Genomic DNA, 22,794 nt, shown 5'->3' on the forward strand with positions numbered 1-22,794 from the left:
TCCAGAAGGTAGTGAGGTCTGCACAACACATCACCAGGGGCAAACTACCTGCCCTCCAGGACACCTACACAATGTCACAGGAAGGCCAAAAAGATCATCAAGGACAACTACCACCCGAGCCACTGCCTGTTCACCCCGCTATCATCCAGAAGTCGAGGTCAGTACAGGTGCATCAAAGTTGGGACCGAGAGACTGAAAAACAGCTTCTATCTCAAGGCCATCAGACTGTTAAACAGCCATTACTAACACTGAGTGGCTGCTGCCAACATACAGCCTCAAATCTCTAGCCACTTTAATAATTAAAAATATTACTGCACAGTCGAAACTATAAGCACAAGCATTTCGCTACAATCGCATTAACATCTGCTAACCATGTGTACTGTATGTGAACAATACAATTTGATTTGATTTTAAGTGCTTTGAAAGACTGGTCATGGCTCACATCAACAGCATCATCCCAGATACCCTAGACCCACACCAATTCGCATAACGCCCCAACAGATCCACAGATGACGCAATCTCAATCGCACTCCACACTGCCCTTTTCCACCTGGACAAAAGGAACACCTATGTGAGAATGCTGTTCATTGACTACAGCTCAGCGTTCAACACCATAGTGCCCAGAAAGATCATCACTAAGCTTAGGACCCTGGGACTAAACACCTCCCTCTGCAACTGGATGCTGGACTTCCTGACGGGCCAATGCAGGTGTAAGGATAGGCAACAACACATCTGCCACGCTGATCCTCAACCCTGGGGCCCCTCAGGGGTGCATGCTTAGTCGCCTCCTGTACTCCCTGTTCACCCACGACTGTGTGGCCAAACACGACTCCAACACCATCATTACGTTTACTGACGACACAACAGTGGTTGTTGTGTCACTTGAGTAGGTTGAGTCACTGACTTGATCTCCCTGTCCGGGTTGTCACCCCCCTCGGGTTTGTGCCGTAAGGGAGATCTTTGTGGGCTATACTCGGTCTTGTCTTAGGGTAATAAGTTGTTGGTTTGAAAACATCCCTTTAGTGGTGTGGGGGCTGTGTCTTGGCAAAGTGGGTGGGGTTATATCCTGCCTGGTTGGCCCTGTCCGGGGGTATCGTCTCCCGACCCTTCCTGTCTCTGCCTCCAGTATTTATGCTGCAATAGTTTGTGTCGGGGGGCTCGTATCAGTCTGTTATATTTGAAGTATTTCTCTTGTCTTATACGGTGTCCTGTGTGAATTTAAGTCTGCTCTAACTCTCTCTTTCTCTCTTTTCACTCTTCTCTACGAGGACCTGAGCCCTAGAAACATGCCTCAGGTCGACCTGGCCTGATGACTCCTTACTGTCACCAGTCCACCTGGTAGTGCTGCTGCTCCAGTTTCAACTCTTCTGCCTGCAACTATGGAACCCTGACCTGTTCACCGGATGTGCTACCTTGTCCCAGACCTGCTGTTTTTGACTCTTTCTCTCTCTACCGCACCTGCTGTCTGTATCTCTGAATGATCGGCTATGAAAAGCCAACTGACATTTACTGCTGAGGTGCTGACCTGTTGCACCCTCTACAACCACTGTGATTATTATTATTTGACCCTGCTGGTCATCTATGAACATTTGAACATCTTGGCCATGTTATAATCTCCACCCAGCACAGCCAGAAGAGGACTGGCCACCCTTCAGAACCTGGTTCCCCTCTAGGTTTCTTCCTAGGTTCCTGCCTTTCTAGGGAGTTTTTCCTAGCCACCGTGCTTCTACATCTTCATTGCTTGCTGTTTGGGGTTTTAGGCTGGGTTTCTGTATAGCACTTTGTGACATCGGATGATGTAAAAAGGGCTTAATAAATACATTTGATACATTTTATGGTAGGCTTGATTAACGACAACGATGAGACAGCCTATAGGGAGGAGGTCAGAGACCTGGCAGTGTGGTGCCAGGACAACAACCTCTCCCTCAACGTGAGCAAGACAAAGGAGATGATCGTGAACTACAGAAAAAGGAGGGCCGAACACGGCCCGATTCACATCGACGGAGCTGTAGTGGGAAGTGTCGAGAATTTCCTTGTTGTCCATATCACCAACAAACTATAATTGTCCAAAAACACCAAGGAAGTTGTGAAGCGGTGACGACAACACCTTTTCCTCCACAGGAAACTGAAAAGATTTTGCATCGGTCCCCAGATCCTCAAAAAGTTATACAGCTGCACCATCAATAACATCCTGACCAGTTGCATCACCGCCTGCTATGGAAACTGCTAGGCATCTGACCGTAAGGCACCTCAGAGGGTAGTGCGTACGGCCCAGTACATCACTGGGGCCAAGCTTCCTGCCATCCAGGACCTATATACCTGGCGGTCAGAGGGAAGTCCAAAAATTGTCAAAGACTCCAGTCACCCAAGTCATAGACTAATCTCTCTGCTACCGCACGGCAAGTGGTACCGGAACGCCATGTCTAGGACCAGAAATCCCCTTAACAGCTTCTACCCCGACGCCATAAGACTGCTGAACAATTAATGAAATGGCCACCTGGACAATTTACAGTGACCCCCCCAATTGTTTTTACACGGCTACTACCTGCTGTTTATTATCTATGCATAGTCACTTTACCCCTACCTGCAGTACGTGTAAAAATTGCCTCGACTAACCTGCACTCCTGCACATTGACTCAGTTCCGGTACCCCCTGTATATAGCCTCGTTATTATTATTTCATTGTGTTACTTTGTATTATTTTTTACTTTCATTTATTTGGTAAAGATTTTCTTAACTCTCTTGAACTGCATTGTTGGTTAAGTGCTTCCAAGTAAGCATTTAACGGTATGTTCTACCTACACCTGTTGTATTCGGCGCAAAAATGAATAATATGAATGAACTAATAGCAATTACTATTTACCATTCATCACATCATGGGTGAGCTCACCATTGATCAAAATAATTGAGTAAAACACTTTCTAGAAATGTAAAGTCATCAGACGATGGGTAGTTTGTGCGCGCCACCATGTTTGTTTTTTCATATCAACCAACGATAATATGAAGAGGAGACAAGATGAGTTTTTGCAGTATGCATGTTGGGGGTGTGTTGTCTTCCATCATTCCAGAAGTTCCCTCAAAAGACGAGTGAAACATCCCTTCATAATTTTGAATGTTCCATATGTGTTATTTCATAGTTTTGATGTCTTCACTATTATTCTACAATGTAGAAAACTTGTCAAAATAAAGAAAAACCCTTGAATGAGTAAGTGTGTCCAAACCTTTGACTGGTCCTGTACAGTTGAATTCAGAAGTTTACATACACTTAGGTTGGAGTCATTAAAACTCGTTTTTCAACCACTCCACAAATTTCTTGTTAATAAACTGTAGTTTCAACCAGTTTATGAAACTGGTTGAGAGAATGCCAAGAGTGTGCAAAGCTGTCATCAAGGCAAAGGGTGGCTACTTTGAAGAATCTAAAATATATTTAGATTTGTTTAACACTTTTTGGGTTACTACATAATTCCATATGTGTTATTTCATAGATCTGATGTCTTCAATATTATTATACAATGAAGAAATGTGTAAAAAATAAAAATAAACTTTGAATGAGTAGGTGTGTCCAAACTTTTGACCGGTACTGTATGTAAATATGTTTTATTTTATTTTTAATATATTTGCAAGAATTTCTAAAAAACTGTTCTCGCCTTGTCATTATGGGGTATTGTGTGTAGATTGCTGAGGATTAAAAAATATTTGTTTTAAATTAGAATATGGCTGTAGCGTGACAAATTGTGGAAAAAGTCAAGGGGTCTGAATACTTTCTGAAGGCACTGTATGCATATTGTACATCTAGCCATGGTGGCTTTACCGAGATTAGAAACCATTAAAAAACGTCTGTACTCTCACCAAGACATTTGGAGTGGACAGATAGTCATTGATGCAGAGAGAAGGATAAGATCAGGCTTGAGGGATATTAGGGAGTAAAGACTTACAAGTGGTGGATTAAATGCTAACAAATTAGGCGACTACTCATGCACTTTTTGGTGGGGGCATTGTCTTTCATTCATCCAGGTGATTCTGTTTTCTGGTCCACCACATGTACCTTTTTAACACACAGTAGAGAGGGAGATTTGAAACTGTCTTCAGATAGGCTTTAGGAAGACAAGTTGAACTAATTAAAAAAAAATTGCAGTACAGCAAATATGTATCAACTTTCAGATAACTCATTGAAATGTGTTTTTTCTGTATGTGTTATGGACTTTGTTATGGACTTTGTTGTATGGCTTCTTATCCACAGAGGGCCAGTGTGGGTGCAGGTTTGTGGAAATGGAAAGGGGATACCTAGTCACAACTGAATATATTCAACTGAAATGTGTCTTCTGCATGAATCAGAGAGGTGTGAGGGGCTGCCTTAATCCATGGCCAAGCAATAACACACCTGATTCAACTAATCGTGTCTAGATTAAAGTCTATGATTAGTTGATTAGTTGAATCAGGTGGTCAGCAAGAACAAAATTCTAATTCCACATTTATCTCTAGGGATATGATTGGACACCCTCCTGTTATGATTGCTACTTCTATTATGAATAGTATTGATCTGTTTATTTTAATAACTTTAGATTAATATAATCACATTTTACATAAGAAATGTCAGTTTGTAAGTTTTGAACATATGGAAATTAATTTAAAAGTATTATTTAAGAGATGGACTTATTTGGAAAACCCATGGGCTTAAAGGGTACACTTGGTACCCATTAAGCCCGATCTGGACATTTCACATATTTTATCAAATATTTGTATGTCTTAAAACATGCTGTAAGTAAAGACATTAAACTTAATTGGGTTAATTGTTCTCTGAGATTCATTTAGAGCTTGAAGCCAGGGTTGACTTCACTTCACTGAGTTGTGATACATTGGTTTGTGTGCCTTTTAGAGAGTTGGGCTTGGTGCTCACTGGCAAGGTTGACTCCATGAAAACCTACATCTAACAACAAATATCCACCAATTACTCACATTTGTGTTTTCTCATCAGAAATTATTGTTTCATGTTTGTAAAATATTACTGTTCTCAGATTTTTAATTTATAGATGTGTATGAAAATATGTTTGATTTTTTTACTAAATGCTACCATTGTTGAGATTGTTAAGCTGCACTGCAATGTTCATATTCTGTATATTTGAGTTTGATATGTGGTTGTCTCCCATACTGCAGCTCTCTTATGATGAATACACTCCGGATAAGAGCATCTGCTGAATGACTAAAATGTCAAATGTAAATGTTTTACATACAGAGCTCATATTACTGTTTTTGTCACACCCTGACCATAGTTGGCTTTGTATGTTTCTATGTTTTGTTTGGTCAGGGTGTGATCTGAGTGGGCATTCTATGTTGTGTGTCTAGTTTGTCTGTTTCTGTGTTTGGCCTGATATGGTTCTCAATCAGAGGCAGGTGTTAGTCATTGTCTCTGTTTGGGAATCATATTTAGGTAGCCTGTTTGGTGTTGGGTTTTGTGGGTGATTGTTCCTGTCTCTGTGTTTGCACTAGATAGGGCTGTTTTGGTTTTTCACATTTCTTGGTTTTGTTAGTCTATTCATGTATAGTTTCTTTATTAAAGAACCATGAATAATAACCACGCTGCGTTTTGGTCCGCCTCTCCTTCGACACAAGAAAACCGTTACAGTTTTGAATAATTATTTTTAAATATTGATGTATCATTTGACAGTTCTTTATTAAAAACATAGTTATTTGTTATATTTGACTGTGCAAAACCTTGCAGTATTACTTATTTATCTGAGAGAGGCAGATACTGTCACACTCCGCTGACAAGGAGGAGTAGTAGGAAGGATCGGAGGACCAATGCGCAGCGTGGTAAGTGTTCATCTTGTTTATTTGCCTGAACACTAAAATAACGAGAGAATGAACGAAACAAACAAAACAGTCCCGTGTGGAACAAACACTGACAAGGAAAATAATCCCCTATAACTCAAAAGTGAAACCAGGCTACCTAAGTATGGTTCTCAATCAGGGACAACGATTGACAGCTGCCTCTGATTGAGAACCATACCAGGCCAAACACAGAAATCCCAAATTATAGAAAAAGGAACATAGACTGCCCACCCCAATTCACACCCTGACCATACTAAAACAAAAACAAAACAAAGCAACTAAGGTCAGAACGTGACTGATACATAGCGTTTTGCTCAAAAATATAAAGTGATAGATTTAAACAAATAGATGTCTGTCAATGAACAACCCCATGCCATGATAAAATTATTTAAAAAAACACACCAATCTCTTTCATAATTTCTTTAAACAATTCAAGTTCAGCTACACAAATAATTTATGACAGCGAATATCACACATAATAGTGTACAGGAACAAGTATTTGTCTCTTGGCATTTCAAGTCAATTGCATTGAGTCTATGAGATCAAGTAGCCTATAAGGTGACATGGAGGGGAGGGGATGGCAGGGAAACTAAGGGGTGTAGCCTATCACATTAATAAAATATGCATAATAGAATAAAATTGAAAAAAAGTGAACACCTGCATCATTTTCTGATTGCTTTTATATTAGATTAATATGCAAACAAAAACTAGAAAAGGAACAGTTAAGGAGAGCACATATGAATCGGGGTATATCAGCACAATATCAACTAGAGTATCATAGGAAAACTTGTTAAGGTATTTCACAACATTGACAATACAATCAAGCGTCAAGCAAAGTTGACCTTTCGGAAGACTTAGAGAAAAGGAACAACAACAAAAAATGCAAATGCTCTGTTAGTCGACAACGTCTTTCAAGGGACTCTAAATAAGCCTCAGACAGTGTGTATTATTTGCCAAAGTGTGTCCGTCTTTATCTGACTGGTTCTGAACGTGGCGGTGACATCTAAAACAGACCTTCAATCCAACAACTGAACTCTAATAGGAACCAATACATCACAATGCAACATTTCTCATTTCTTAAAAGTGTGGTAGAAAAACATAATTGGGGAGTGTGTCCGATTTGTGTCAACACAATGCTAAATCCCTCAGGATATGCCATTAACTTTAACCTCTTCAAACTCTAGGGGCGCTATATCATTTTTGGATAAAAAGACGTGCCCGTTTTAAGCGCAATATTTTGTCACAAAAAGATGCTCGACTATGCATATAATTGATAGCTTTGGAAAGAAAACACTGACGTTTCCAGAACTGCAAAGATATTCTCTGTGCGTGCCCTAGAACGTGAGCTACAGTCAAAACCAAGATGAAACGGCATCCAGGAAATCAGCAGGATTTTTGAGGCTCCGTTTTCCATTGTCTCCTTATATGGCTGTGAATGCGAGAGGAATGAGCCTGCCCTTTCTGTCGTTTCCCCAAGGTGTCTGCAGCATTGTGACGTATTTGTAGGCATATCATTGGAAGATTGACCATAAGAGACCACATTTACCAGGTGTCCGCCCGGTGTCCTGCGCCGAAATTGGTGCGCAAACCTCAGCTGCAAGTATTTTTCCATGGAATTCAGAGAAGAAAGCAGGCTTCCACGAACGATATATCAACGAAGAGATATGTGAAAAAACACCTTGAGGATTGATTCCAAACAACGTTTGCCATGTTTCGGTCGATATTATGGAGTTAATTCGGAAAAAGTTTGACGTTGTTGGTGACTGAATTTTCGGTTCGTTTCGGTAGCCAAATGTGATGTACAAAACGGAGCGATTTCTCCTACACAAAGATTCTTTCAGGAAAAACTGAACATTTGCTATGTAACTGAGAGTCTCCTCATTGAAAACATCCGAAGCTCTTCAAAGGTAAATGATTTTATATATTTGGTTATCTGGTTTTTGTGAAAATGTTGCGTGCTAAATGCTACTCAAAATGCTAAGCTAGCTTAGCATACTCTTACACAAATTAGTGATTTGCTATGGTTCAAAAGCATATTTTGAAAATCTGAGATGACAGTGTTCTTAAGAAAAGGCTAAGCTTGAGAGCAGGCGCATTATTTTCATTTTATTTGCGATTTTCAGAAATCGTTAACGTTACGTTATGCTAATGAGCTTGAGGCTATAACTGGATACAGGTTTTTTTCATAGCCAAACTTGAACAAAACGGAGCGATTTGTCCTACACAAATAATATTTTTTTGAAAAAAAACTGAACATTTGCTATCTGAGAGTCTCCTCATTGAAAACATCTAAAGTTCTTCAAAGGTAATTGATTTTATTTGAATGATTTTCTTGTTTTTGTGAAAATGTTGCTGGCTGAATTCTAGGCTTATAGCTATGTCAGCAATCAATACTCTTACACAAATGCTTGTTTAGCTATGGTTGAAAAGCATATTTTGAAAATCTGAGATGACAGTGTTGTTAACAAAAGTCTAAGCTTGAGAGCAAATATATTTATTTCATTTCATTTGCGATTTTCATGAATAGCTAACGTTGCGTTATGCTAATGAGCTTGAGGCTATAAATAGAATCCCGGATCCGGGATTGCGCGACGCAACAGGTTAAATCCCCTGAATCCAATAGTGTAGATTTGAAATTTTGAAATTTTGAAAAGAGGGAATGAAGGGAAAGTCTGGACAAACTTGGGATCAAGAGAGACGGATTCAGCTGAGGCCCTCTACGTAAGTGAGAAATGTATTTGATTATAACAGATTTATAACTTAATGGGCGTTGTAAATTGCATTGTCAAGGAAACCCTTGATAATAATGGGATCTAATTACCTCCATTATTATCCCCATTATCAACCTGTAAGAGCGTTCAGATCCCAATCACCCAATCAGAACCCCCAGTGTTCAAGAGCAGCTCCATGTCAACTACACTGGACCAGAGACTTATGTGAAACTCATTCATTTAGACCATTATTCATCAAATTGAACAGCACAGTAAGTTTACCCCAGCCCAAGTTTTGCAACTATTCAATCCTCAAAAAACTGGTTCCATTTTAAAGGGCTGAATGTACACTCCCCATCCTGACCTCAAGGCACTACAGAGTGTAGTGCATACGGCCCAGTACATCACTGGGGCTAAGCTGCCTGCCATCCAGGACCTCTACACCAGGCGGTGTCAGAGGAAGGCCCTAAAAATTGTCAAATACCCCAACAACCCCAGTCATAGACTGTTCTCTCTACTACCACATGGCAAGCGGTACCAGAGTGCCAAGTCTAGGACAAAAAGACTTCTCAACAGTTTTTACCCCAAGCCATAGGACTCCTGAACAGGTAATCAAATGGCTACCCAGACTATTTGCATTGTGTGCCCCCCCCCCAACCACCCACCCCTCTTTTTACGCTGCTGCTACTCTCTGTTTATCATATATGCATAGTCACTTTAACTATAAATTCATGTACATACTACCTCAATTGGGCCGATCAACCGGTGCTCCCGCAAAGTGGCTATCCGGGCTATCTGCATTGTGTCCCGGCCACCAACCGCCAACCCCTATTTTACGCTACTGCTGCTCTCTGTTCATCATATATGCATAGTCACTTTAACCATATCTACATGTACATACTACCTCAATCAGCCTGACTAACCGGTGTCTGTATGTAGCCTCGCTACTTTTATAGCCTCGCTACTGTATATAGCCTGTCTTTTTACTGTTGTTTTATTTCTTTACCTACCTATTGTTCACCTAATATCTTCTTTGCACTATTTGTTAGAGCCTGTAAGTAAGCATTTCACTGTTGTATTTGGCGCACGTGACAAATAAACTTTGAGTTGATTTTATGCTGATGAGCTATCCCCTGCTGGAGAGTGGCTACCCCGGGGCTAGCGGTTCGTCACAAACACTGATACAATTGAGTTACACCAGTAGGCAGGTTTCCATTGACCCAGGTTTATTCGACAAAAGCATTGTAAACTGCAGATATAGGAGACGTTTTCAAAAGATCAACAACATTTTTATCCATTTGACACGGGTGGGTTTTGTTTACTTTTATTCTGACAAATGATGAGAGAAACTGTGTTTTTCGAATAAATGATGATTTGAAGGTACGCAGAACACGTGATGTCAAGACGTCGGTATGAAGCTCCACTCCACATTTAATTCTAAATGCCTACTGCCTGCTAAATATACTTTCAACTATAAAAATTATCTTTCTTTGCAGGATCCTTGTCCTGACTTTAAAGAATGGATGAATTAATTTGCCTTGCTTTTCTGGATGGCTGGATGCAAGTTTCCCCATCCAATTAGTGCAGATCTACAGTAGGGCAAGTTTCACCATGGCACAGGCGGTGGCGATAAATTGGCACATGAGAATTATTAGAACATGGCAAATATTTGTAAATTATTGCAATTTATCCGTGCTGGCTTTTACATCACTATGTCCAGCTGTTTTTATCGAAGCAAAGATAGTTAAAGGGAACGCACCATAGCAGGCAATTGTCAAATCTATTTTCTATGCAGAGTTTCTAAATGTCGACAACAACAAAAAATCATTGGACAAGTTAATGGAAACATAGCTACTGACAGCAGAAATAAAGGCCAGAGGATGCTGGCTGTCAAAGGCTTGGCAAGGCCACGGCCAGCAGTCCTGTCGACAGTCCTGCTTAAAGGTCACAGACTGGACCTTTTCCCACTTAAATCAAGGCTCTTGACCTCAGGGTGAAACTACTAACATTTACCACTGGAGCAGATTGAGTATAGGTAGAAACCTACAGCTGAAGTAAGGACAGAAGGTTAGGAGAGGTCTCCTACACACAAAAGAGCTCAGGTAAGTCATTAAAAATGAAGATGTCAAGAAAGAGCTGAGAAGTGGTTGAGTGAAAGGAGGGAGCAGGGTAAATAAAGGCTGTATCCAACACCGTTTTAATCGCCTTTCATTCAAATAAAGGTTATATTTAAAACGTTTAAATTTCAAAGTATCAAGCCTCTCAAGCCAATTCATAAACCTTTTATTGAGAAAGCACCTTTTACTATGTATTTGTCACTGAGAAAAACCCAGTCTCCAAACAAACCCTCTGAAGCATGCTCCACATCATCTGTCTGAATGTGTCCATCCTGTGGGGAGATGTATTATCATGTGGTGAGGGAGACACTTGCACTCAACAGGAGATCCAACTCTATTGATGCAGATGGTGATATCGAATGCCACACACACAGTAAAAAATGCAGACACATAAACACATACACACACGTGTGTGTGTGTGTGTGGGTGGGTGGGTGGGTGTGTGTGTGTGTCTGTCTTGATTTCAGAACTAGTTTGGTGTCTAAGTCAAACTAATGGGAAAGTATAGGTGGTATTGATCAATGAGGTACAGGTAACTGCCAAAATAAAGGAAACACTTCAGTAAATGAGGGGTGCTGAGTATGTTGAAAGCAGGTCCTTCCACACAGGTGCTGTTCCTGAGTTAATTAAGCAAGTAACATCACATCATGCTTGGGGTCATGTATACAAATGCCCACTTGCCCATTATTTTGGCTACCATGGCTAGAAGAAGGGATCACAGAGACTTTGAAAGAGGGGTCTCAAATAAGCATATTGGGGGGTTAATTAAAGGGTGTGTGCGTCCGCGCGAATGTGTGTGTAAAAAAACAAATTATGAAATTTCCCATGGAAGAATGGTGTTGCATCCCTCGAATAGAGTTCCAGACACTTGTAGAATCTATGCCAAGGCGCATTGAAGCTATTCTGGCAGCCCGTGGTGGCCCAATGCCCTATCTATACACAGCCCACCTTAAGGCAAATTACCCCTGAGTAGATTCCACCTAAATCACTCACACACATTCTGTATATAAACAATACAATCTGAAAACGTCTGCACACCCACAATCTCGCTGATGCTGTCAATCTGATGAAGGCTAACCTTCTCATATACATAATCAACTTTAAATGCAGCAGTGCTGATCTCTACCTCTTGAGGTGTTCATATTATAAGTCTACAGGCGAAGAAACGAGCTGTCTCTCCTAAACTCAAAGTAATATGTGAGGAGCCTTCCTGTTGAAGAGCCGTCAATGTCAGTGACACTGTGTCAGTGACAATGAGACAGCTCAGTCAACATAGTGTGCTTCCTTCAACACATGCCACTCGTCTTTACAGGTAGAGAGGATTAGCCGAGCTAGAGGACCACAATAGAAATGTGTACCAGACTTTTTTCCCCGATATACTCAATTCATGTACACTATGTGCTGTTATTTCAGAGATGTTGGGACTGTATTGATTTTATATTGTCAAATATATTCAGTCAGCATTGGACGTGATGTGGATTCCAGATCTAAAGAGAGCAAAAGCCTGTTTGGGTTCATTTAAATTGACAACACAATGTTTACTGCATGACATAAAAAAATAAAAAATCTTACCAAATGTTTATCCAATAGGGCACCTAGAATCCATAAAAGCTGCTGCAGATGACATAGTTTAGTGGACTGCTCCTCCACTGGCGTCAATCAATAATCGCTCTAATTAACTTTAAATGCCACTAACTATTACACACACACATTTATCTCTGAGTAGTACCCCCCATAGACAAGCAAAGATAACACTATTGCAAACAGATAACTTTTAATAATGTTTCAAATTACTATTGCTAAGGGTCGGTAGAGGTTTATAGTGCAGGGCAGTGTCTTTTTCATTGACAAGATCACTTAAATTCACTTATCTTTCCTAAACTTTTTAGACACAAACATTTGTCTAAATTGCCCCATTCCAGAATCCTAGAAGTCAAGCCTGTGGTGATTACGGAAAGGAAAAAGTGCTCTGTGAAGGTTTTATTTGTGTCTGACTTTTTTAATACAATGTCATTGTGGTAAAGCATTAAACTAAATGGCACATTCCAAAATCCCTTGAGATCCAGTCTGGACAGAGTGGTCGAGCCCTGATCTCATAACTGTAACGTTAATTCCCAATAATGCTTATCATTTCCTGTTTCAAACAACATGTAAGAGCTTCAAACAACCCCAATACCAGACATACACATCACAGTGTGTGACGCAGGGAGAGAGTAAAGCTATGGTATTTACCTTCCATGACGTAGACCAGTGAGCCCACGTCACCTTCCTTGATGATACAGCTGTCTTTGCCATACTCCACAGGGTACATGCAGTCCACGATCTCCTGGATCTGAGACAGCTCCAGGTTCTTCATGAAGTCATTATCCAATATGGCTTCCTTGATCAGGTCCTTAGACCTGGGGGTGAGAGGAAAGTAGGGAAAATGGGATTAATATGGTAATATGTAATTGTAAGGAATTTGTGTTTTCCTTAGCATTGTTTAGGTGGAGTGGATACCCTCTAGCCATTTCTTTGCCTCTTTTTTACACCTTAATGTGCCTAAAAAAGCAAGGTGGAAACACTGAACGATTGCATAATACCCTACAAAAAGTTGACTTAATTTAGATTCAGCAGTTCAATGTCTACTGTGGTGTATTTTGAGCCTGCTGAATTTGAAATCCTTTTTCAAATGAATTTTCAGGAAATAACCCATTAAAAAAAATGTTCTCAATTCTGTGGTTTCAAGGTGACTCGTATTTGATTGGCTTCAACAGCTGGGACAAGAAACATAGGAAATCAATGCCGAACAGAAATGGATTGATCTTATTAAAAGTACACTTTGTAAAGACTAATTTGCTTAGACTTTTCTACAATGGTAATCCACATAGCTCGTTTAAGAGATGTGAACACAGTTATTTTATGCTACGAATATGCTGTGCAACCTCTTGCAAAGGGATAGTATGAGCCAAAGCGCAGTAATAAATGTCAGGGGTGTATTCATTAGTCACACACCGTAGCAAAGCGTTTTGCAACTGAAACAGTTAAAACCTCTTAAGGATCCACCCCTTTTTTTCAATTTTAGCCTAAAATGACATACCCAAATCTAACTATCTGTAGCTCAGGCCCTGAAGCAAGGATATGTATATTCTTGGTAGCATTTGAAAGGAAACACTTTGAAGTTTGTGGAAGTGTGAAAGGAACATAGGAGAATATGACACAATAGATCTGGTAAAAGATAATACAAAGAAAAAAACAACCTTTCTTTTGTATTTTTTTGTACCATTTTTGAAATGCAAGAGAAAGGTCATAATGTATTATTCCAGCCCAGGCGCAATTTCGATTTTGGCCAATAGATGGCAGCAGTGTATGTGCAACGTTTTAGACTGATCCAATGAACCATTGTATTTCTGTTAAAAATTTGGTATTAAGACTGTCCAAGTGTGCCTAATTTGTTTATTAATAACTTTTCATGTTTAAAATTGTGCGCTCTCCTCAAATAATAACATGAAAATTGGACAGTGCAGTTAGATTGACAAGAATTTAAGCTTTCTGCCAATATCAGATATGTCTATGTCCTGGGAAATGTTCTTGCTACTTACAACCTCATGCTAATCGCATTAGCCTATATTAGCTCAACCGTCCTGTGGAATGGACACCGATCCTGAAGAAGTAAAATACAGAAAATGTTTTGCACAGAAAACAAATATTTATATTGGATAAATTCCGTCCCTGTTATGTTCTGTTTGCTTCCATTCTGTTTGTTTGTTAGTGAATAGGCCTACACCCCTGGTGTTTGCATGAACCAAAAAACACAGAGTACAAGGCTAATACAAAGTTTTCTATTCTAAACTGCCTCATTTTCCCAGCTGCTTTAGAAGCAAAATTCAAAGAAAGCCAGAGAGAATAACATAGTCATATCAAAAGAGATGGGGACAGGGAGGGATGTCAATTTAGGCAGAGCCAAACTGAACAAATGACCAAAATCTGTGCACTCCTTTCAGACATGAGTTTGCAGAGAACAGTTTGTTGATTGAGTATTTTCTCAGAATGAGGTTCAGAAAAAGTGACAGATCGAGAGAAAGTTAAATGTACGTAGAGGTTGACCATTGAAAAGAAAGTAAACGAGGGGGAGAAAATGGGAAAAGGAAGGAGGGCAAAGATGCAGGGAGGGGGAGCAGTGCAGGAACCGGGGGGCCATAAAAAAAGTGGAGTTGTGTCAAATGTTTATGTGGCAATGCAGAAACCCATAGGTGAGCTTGAGGTATAGCACCCAAAGAGGAGTGTAATGACACTTCTGACATTCCACTCCAACGCATTTCCCTCATCTGGCGCCAACCACAATTTGCAAATCATTGCTGTTTGTTCATTTTGCTAGCATTTTCAAACATATTCCTATCGCTTAACATGTCCAACAGTTATTTCACAAAATATCACACACGAGAAGAAATGTTAACATTGTTTAATAGAGTTTAAAGTATTGTATCGCCAGCCCCTAATCACCACCGCGGATTGTGTGAGTGAACTATACGTTCTCATTACTGAGCACGCGCACCTGATGGATAACTATGCGAATGTGACCGGCACGCACGCTCAGTAATTAGAATGTTGAGGGCTATTTTCATAATCGTTATTCGTTAAATGCTTTTTATGTAATATTATGTCCTCATATGTTGAAATGTACTATGGTATTGAACATTCATGTTTAAATTATTGTGAGTGATCCGATTATAGAGTGACATTTAATTGATGTGTTAGGTTCTAAATGACAGGGTAAAAACTATTAAAAGATCAAACCAAATGTATTCACCCAATGGGTCAGACAGCTGAACAGACCAAGATGGTGTTCCCAGTGTTCCTCCTTCCCTCTAAACATTAATTATTTATTGCTAGGCAGGAAGTTAAGTGATGTGGGTAATAAACTGCTCCTTCTCCCTTAATGTGACCTGACCTGGGCCACCATTCCTCTCTAATCCATAACTCTCCACCCTTATCAGTGACCACAACCATGTGATTGCCTTTCCCTCACACAGTAACATTCCAATCCCCTGGCTCATATCCAACCTTAATTGACTCCACCATATGCATTCCTCCAACAGACAACCATTAACTTCTGGTGTAACAACCAGACTGTGGCCCTTCTCCTTTCCATAGGATAGCTGATGATTAACAATTTTTGAAGTTCATAAATCAGAACACACCAGATTAAATACCTGTGAAGGTGCATTTTGGATAATCCTATTGATATTATAGTTTTTTTTATTTTAAGAGTCTCTGTTTATTTATTAAATGAACCTTTATTTAACCAGGCAAGTCAGTTAAGAACAAATTCTTATTTTCAATGACGGCAAAGGAACAGTGGGTTAACTGCCTGTTCAGGGGCAGAACGACAGATTTGTACCTTGTCAGCTCGGGGGTTTGAACTTGCAACCTTCCGGTTACAAGTCCAATGCTCTAACCACTAGACTACCCTGTCAGTGTTAGTTATTAATTTTAGTTAATTTTGCACCTGATTCCGTTGATGCTTTGCAGCCCCTTGACAAAATCTCAAATAAAAACCTATTCCCTAGTGCACTACTTTTGAACAGAACATAGAATTAGATTAGACAAGATTGGGTGTAATGTGCTGTATACTGAGATGTTCTGTGTCTGTTATGTACTGAAATCCTTCCACAGGGAAGCAGACAGTGTAGTGTCATGCGGCTCTCTATCATCCAATTCTGTAAAAGAGGCTAATCACATGTAACAGGGTTAATCCAACGAGAACTGCTGTCTTCAAAGAGAACCTTGGATAAAATAGGGACAGGAAACCCTTTCTACCTCTCAAAGGATGCTGAGAATAGAACTCACAAAAGGAGACGGTTTGAAGTGTTGCCCGAGCTTCTAAAGTCCCGCCCAGAATTCTGTGGCAACACACCACCAACCAGCCCTCTGTTCCTAGCCTAGTGGTTAGAGCATTGGGCCAGTAACTAAAAGGTTGCTGGATCGAATCCCCGTTCTGTCATTCTGCCCCTGAGCAAGACAGTTAACCCACTGTTCCCTGGGTGCCGAAGATGTGGAAGTCAGAGGGGTTGGGTTAAATGCTGAAAACACATTTCAGTTGAAGGCATTCAGTTGTACAACTGACTAGGTAGTCCCCTTTCCTCTTTAGGAGTGACCACATACAGCCAGACTGACAAAATATAACACAATAATATATGTAATTTAGCAGACACTTTTATCTAAAGTGACTTACTTACAGTCATGCCTATCCTTTTTTGATGTTATGAAGGTATAAAAGGAGCATACTTTAAAAACAACACTATATTTTAATCTACCCTTTAATCGTAACCATGAAAGAGTAAAGAGAAGCACAGTAGAGAGGGGTAACATTTTAGCATACCTCCAGAAGCTTCTCTCCTTAACCCTAACCCTGACTTTGACAGATTTACACCCAGGAAAGGAGTGAGGGTTCCTTGCCTCCTTACTACACTACGGACCCCAGAGTGAAGGAGCCTGCAGTCCAGTAACATCTCTCTGTTTCATGTCCTCTATACTCTAGCCAGCCACCCCATTACACACCCAACCTCCTCTCCTCCTCCTCTCCTTCCTCTTCTCTTTCTCTCCATTGGAAGGGAAGATACACACACTCAGTCAGGTTTGGGGACTGAACACGGTCTGTCTTCCTTAAAAGGAGAAAATATGCTCTTTTAGAAGAATAAGGGAGAGAGAGGCTGAGCGAGTGAAAATAGAGATAGAGAGAGAGACCAACAGACATAATCCAGAGAACTAGTTTTAAATATAAAGAGAGTAAAACTGGGAGAGAAAGAACAAGGCCATTAATATACCTCAGCATTTTAAAGGCCACATCTTTTTAAAAACAGGTTTTCTAAACCCTCTGATGAAGGCCAATAGGCCGACACATACGCTGAATAAACAAAGTATTACTGACAAGAGCAGTCTGCTGTTTTTTTCTTTTTTTTCAGCTATCTAAACCAATACAGACAAATAAATAAATATTGAAAGTTGGTCAAACAGAAGAGAGAGAGACATTGATTTCCAAGCCATTGAGTAAACATCACAGTGCTCTGTTCTAATTGATAGAGGGGCAGCTCAATTGAAACTCATTACTCAATGGTTGTCAAAGGCCTCTGCATTGACAACCATAAATGTCTGCTTGTTCAAGACAATGACAATATGCTTTTACTTAAAGAATGTGCCAAAACTGTTATGAAGTTGTCTAAGGTGAATGAAAGTGAAGTATAACCTTTCAAACACTGACGGTACAAAACTTTTCACATTAAGTAATTGTCATTCACACGTTTCAGAGATATCATACAGAGACAAAGGATGTGGCATACAGACTTTCCAAAACTTAATTTGATCCCTACTTGCTGACACCAACACAGATAAGGGGAAGGAAAATAAGGGCATTTTTTTGGCCTCCGTCTCGTGTCCTCATCTGGCACCAGGACAGATACCCAGCTGACCAACACAACCAATTTAATGTGCCTCACTGAAGAAAAACAAAGGAATGAGGTCAGAGGATTAAAAGGGGCTTTGGGTGATATGCTGCACAATGCTGACAGATACAACTAAGAAAAAATGCTTTTTCCTCTTCAAATAATAACCTCCCTTCATGTTGACTCTTCCTCAATGAAACCCTAAAATCATATTACATGTGCAGCAGGCCACCAGGACAGAACCATTCTTATCTGGCTTCAATGGACACAGCTGGCCACTCAGCAAGGCTTATTATTCAGCTGATTTCTATGCGTCTTTGATGTTTCATGTAGACTAAAACACCTTTTATAGCTACAGGTACCACACATCTAATAAGCCTATCAGGATAACAGAAAATTTGAGAAAACACATCATCACCACCACAATCATATTCTCAAGGTAAGTGATTTCCAGGCTTTTTAAATTGATTAAACCTCAACTCAATTTTGAAGACAGTAAATAATTATAGCATCAATAACCCTTTTTGTTCAGGGTTTGATTTCCAGAGACAAGCATCAAATGTTTCTCATCCACCTTGAGGTGTGTATTGATTTTGAGTGGCATGTTAGACAAACAATGCAACATGAGGTGAGGAATGTGTCTCTAAATGCATGAGACCACACACACGTTTGTTGGAGAGAGAGGTGAGTGTTGATTGTGTACTGTACGTATGTGCATGTGTGCAGAGACAATAAGAGGAGTGTGTGTGTGTCTGTGTAGAGAGACAGAGATTTGACTGAGTTACAGTTTATATAAGGAAATCAGTCAATTGAAATACATTCCTTAGGCTCTAATGTATGGAATTCACATGACTGGGAATACAGAAATGCATCTGTTGGTCACAGATATTTAAAAAATGTAGGGGCATGGAATAGAAAATCAGTCAGAATCTGGTGGGACCACCATTTCCCTCATGTAGTGCGACACATCTCCTTCACATAGAGTTGATCAGGTTGTTGATTGTGGACTGTAGAATGTTGTACCACTCCCCTTCAATAGCTGTGTGAAGTTGCTGGATATTGGCGGTAACTGGAACACCCAGTTGTACACGTCGATCCATGGCATCCCAAACATGCTCAATGAGTGACATGTCTGGTGAGTATGCAGGCCATAGAAGAACTGGAACATTTGTGTACAGAGCCCTGTGACATTGGGGCCTTGCATTATCGTGCTGAAACATGAGGTGATTGCAGCGGATGAACGGGCCTCAGGATCTCGTCACAGTATCTATGTGCATTCAAATTGGCATTGATAAAATGCAATTGTGTTCATTGTCCCTAGCTTATGCCTGCCATACCATAACCTCACCACCACCATGGGGCACTCTGTTTACAACGTACGTGGTCTGCGGTTGTGAGGCTGATTGGACGTACTGCCAAATTCTTGAAAACTATGTTGGGGGCAGCTTATGCTAGAGAAATTAAGATTAAAATCTCTGGCAAGAGCTCTGGTGGACATTCCTGCAGTCAGCATGCCAATTGCACACTCCCTCAAAACTTGTGACATATATAGCATTGTGTAGTGTGACAAAACCGTCCATTTTAGAGTGGCCTTTTATTGTCCCCTGCGTAAGGATCATGTTGTTTAATAAGATTCTTGATATGCCACACCTGTCAGGTGGACGGATTGTCTTGGCAAAGGAGAAATGCTAACTCACAGGGATGTAAACATATTTGTGTTCAACATTTGAGAGAGATAGTCTTTTTATGTGTATGGAAGATTTCTGGAATCTTTTATTTCAGCTCATGAAACATGGGACCAACACTATATGTTGAGTTTATATTTTGTTCATTATACATTATATTACACATACTGACTGATCCTAGATTTCAACCCATACCGTAATGGGAAAGTGTAATTTATACAGTAATTTTAGGTATTAACAACAGTAAAAAAAAACTCAGCATTCAACACCAAAGTACCCTCCGAGGTCATCATTAAGCTTGGGGCCCTGGGTCTGAACCCTGCCCTGTGCAACTGGGTCCGCCTCCAGGTAGTGAACGTAGGAAACAACACCTCCACTTCTCTGATCCTCAACACTGGGGCCCCACAAGGGTGTGTGCTCAGCCCCCTTCTGTACTCCCTGTTCACCCATGACTGCATGGCCACGCACACCTCCAATTCAATCATCAAGTTTGCAGACGACACAACAGTAGTAGGCATGATTACCAAGAATGACAAGACAGCCTATATGGAGGAGGTGTGATGCTAGGAAAATAACCTCTCACTCAACTTCAAGAAAACAAAGGAGCAGATTGTGGACTTCAGGAAACAGCAGAGGGAGCACCCACCTATCCACATTGACGGGACTGCAGTGAAGAAGGTGGAACGCTTTCAAGTCCCTCTGCGCACACATCACTGACAAAATAGATGGTCCACCCACACAGACAGTGTGGTGAAGAAGGCGCAACAGTGCCTCTTCAACCTCAGGAGGCTGAAGAAATTTGGCTTGGACCTAAAACCCTCATAAACTTTTACAGGTGCACAATTGAGAGCATCTTGTCGGGCTGTATCACAGCATTGTACGGCAACTGCACCATCCACAACCACAGGGCTCTCCAGAGGGTGGTACGGTCTGCCCAACACATCACCGGAGGCAAACAACCTGCCCTCCAGGACAGCTATAACACCCAATGTCACAGGAAGGCCAAAGCGGCCATAAAGGACAACAACTGCCTGCTCACCCCGCTATCATCCAGAAGGCGAGGTCAGTACAGGTGCATCAAACCTGGGACCGAGAGATTGAAAAACAGCATCTATCTCACAGCCATCAGACAGTTAAATAGCCATCACTAGCGCATTAAAGGCTGCTGCCCTATATACATAGACTTGAAATCATTGGCCACTTTAATAATGGAACCTTAGTCTATGCCGCTCTGACATTGGTCGTCCAAATATTTAAATATTCTTAATTCCATTCCTATACTTTCGATTTGAGTTTATTGTGTGTATTGTTGTGAAATTGTTAGGTATTAATTGATAGATATAACTGCACTGTTGGAGCTAGAAACCCAAGCATTTCACTACACCCCCAATAACATCTGCTAAACATGTGTATGTGACCAAATACAATTATTTGTTTTGATTTTGAATCCATTTACTGCAGCATACTGTAAATGATGGTGCATTGTGGGAAAATGTATTTATTTGTTTCTGAATGGTACTGTAATTCCACCCCACAGAATACAGTACCGTGCTGTGTTCTCGGAGTGCCAAAAACCTTTTGACAACTAGCTGGTGCATGGTATTGTTGTTTCTGGCTCATGAATATATTTTTGGGCATCTACACACATACCCCATAATGACAAAGTGAAAACATGTTTGTAGAAATGTTTGCAAATGTATTGAAAATTAAATACTGAAATATCTCATTTATATTTTGACCTTGAGTCAATACATGTTATAACCACTTTTGGCAGCAATTACAGCTGTGAGTCTTTCTGAGTAAGTTTCTAAGAGCTTTGCTAACTTAGATTGTACAATTATTTGCACATTATTCATTAAAAAATTACTCAAGCTCTGTCAAGTTGGTTGTTGATCATTGCTGGGCAGTCATTTTCAAGTCTTGCCATAGATTTTCAAGCCAATTTAAGTCAAAACTGTAACTAGGCCACTCAGGAACATTCAAAATCATCTTGGAAAGCAACTCCAGCGCATATTTGGCCTTGTGTTTAAGGTTATTGTCCTGCTGAAAGGTGAATTTGTCTCTCAGTGTCTGTTGGAAATCAGGTTTTACTCTAGGATTTTGCATGTGCTTAAATCTATTCCATTTATTTTATTCAACAACAAAAAAACTCCATAGTCCTTGCTGATGACAAGCATACCCATAACATGATACAGCCACCACTATGCTTGAAAATATGGAGTGTGGTACTCAGTGACATGTTGTGTTGGATTTTCCCCAAACATAACGCTTTGTATTGAGGACATGAAGTTAATTTCTTTGCCACATTGTTCGCCATTTTACTTTAGTGCCTTATTGTAAACAGGATGCATGTTTTGGAATATTTTTATTCTGTACAGGCATCCTTATTTTCACTCACTCATTTAGGTTATTATTGTGGAGTAACTATAATATTGTTGATCCATCCTCAGTTTTCTCCTGTCACATCCATTAAACTCTAACTGTTTTAAAGTCACAATTGGCCTCATGGTGAAATCCCTGAGCGGTTTCCTTCCTCTCCGGCAACTGAGTTAGGAAAGATGCATGTATCTTTGTAGTGGCTGAGTGTAGTGATACATTATCCAAAGTGCAATTAATAACGTCACCATACTCAAAGGGATATTCAATGTCTGCTTTTTTTATTTGTACCCATTTACCAATAGGTGCCCTTCTTTGTGAGGCATTGGAAAATGTCCCTTGTCTTTGTGGTTGAATCTGTTTGAAATTCACTGCTTGACTGAGGGACCTAATTGTATGTGTCGGATACAGGGATGATGTAGTAAAAAAATCATGTTAAACACTATTACAGCCAGAAGAGGACTGGCCACCCCTCATAGCCTGGTTCCTCTCTAGGTTTCTTCCTAGGTTCTGGCCTTTCTGGGGAGTTTTTCCTAGACACTGTGCTTCTACACCTGCATTACTTGCTGTTTGGGGTTTTATGCTGGGTTCCTGTACAGCACTTTGAGATATCAGCTGATGTAAGAAGGGCTTTAAAAATACATTTGATTTGATTT

At 40.3% G+C, this 22,794-nt stretch overlaps 1 protein-coding gene across 2 annotated transcripts in view; it reads right to left on the reverse strand.

Moving 5' to 3' along the window:
- Positions 1-22,794, reverse strand: part of LOC135511026 (cGMP-dependent protein kinase 1-like) — a 142,698-nt gene that overhangs the window by 94,303 nt on the left and 25,601 nt on the right. For both annotated transcript variants that reach the window (XM_064932484.1, XM_064932483.1), the window contains exon 2: positions 12,889-13,055. In XM_064932484.1, coding sequence (XP_064788556.1) covers positions 12,889-13,055 — 167 coding nt within the window. The remainder of the gene's footprint in view (positions 1-12,888; positions 13,056-22,794) is intronic.

This window comes from Oncorhynchus masou, chromosome 23, assembly GCF_036934945.1.
Source record: "Oncorhynchus masou masou isolate Uvic2021 chromosome 23, UVic_Omas_1.1, whole genome shotgun sequence".
NCBI classification, from domain to species: Eukaryota; Metazoa; Chordata; class Actinopteri; order Salmoniformes; family Salmonidae; genus Oncorhynchus; species Oncorhynchus masou.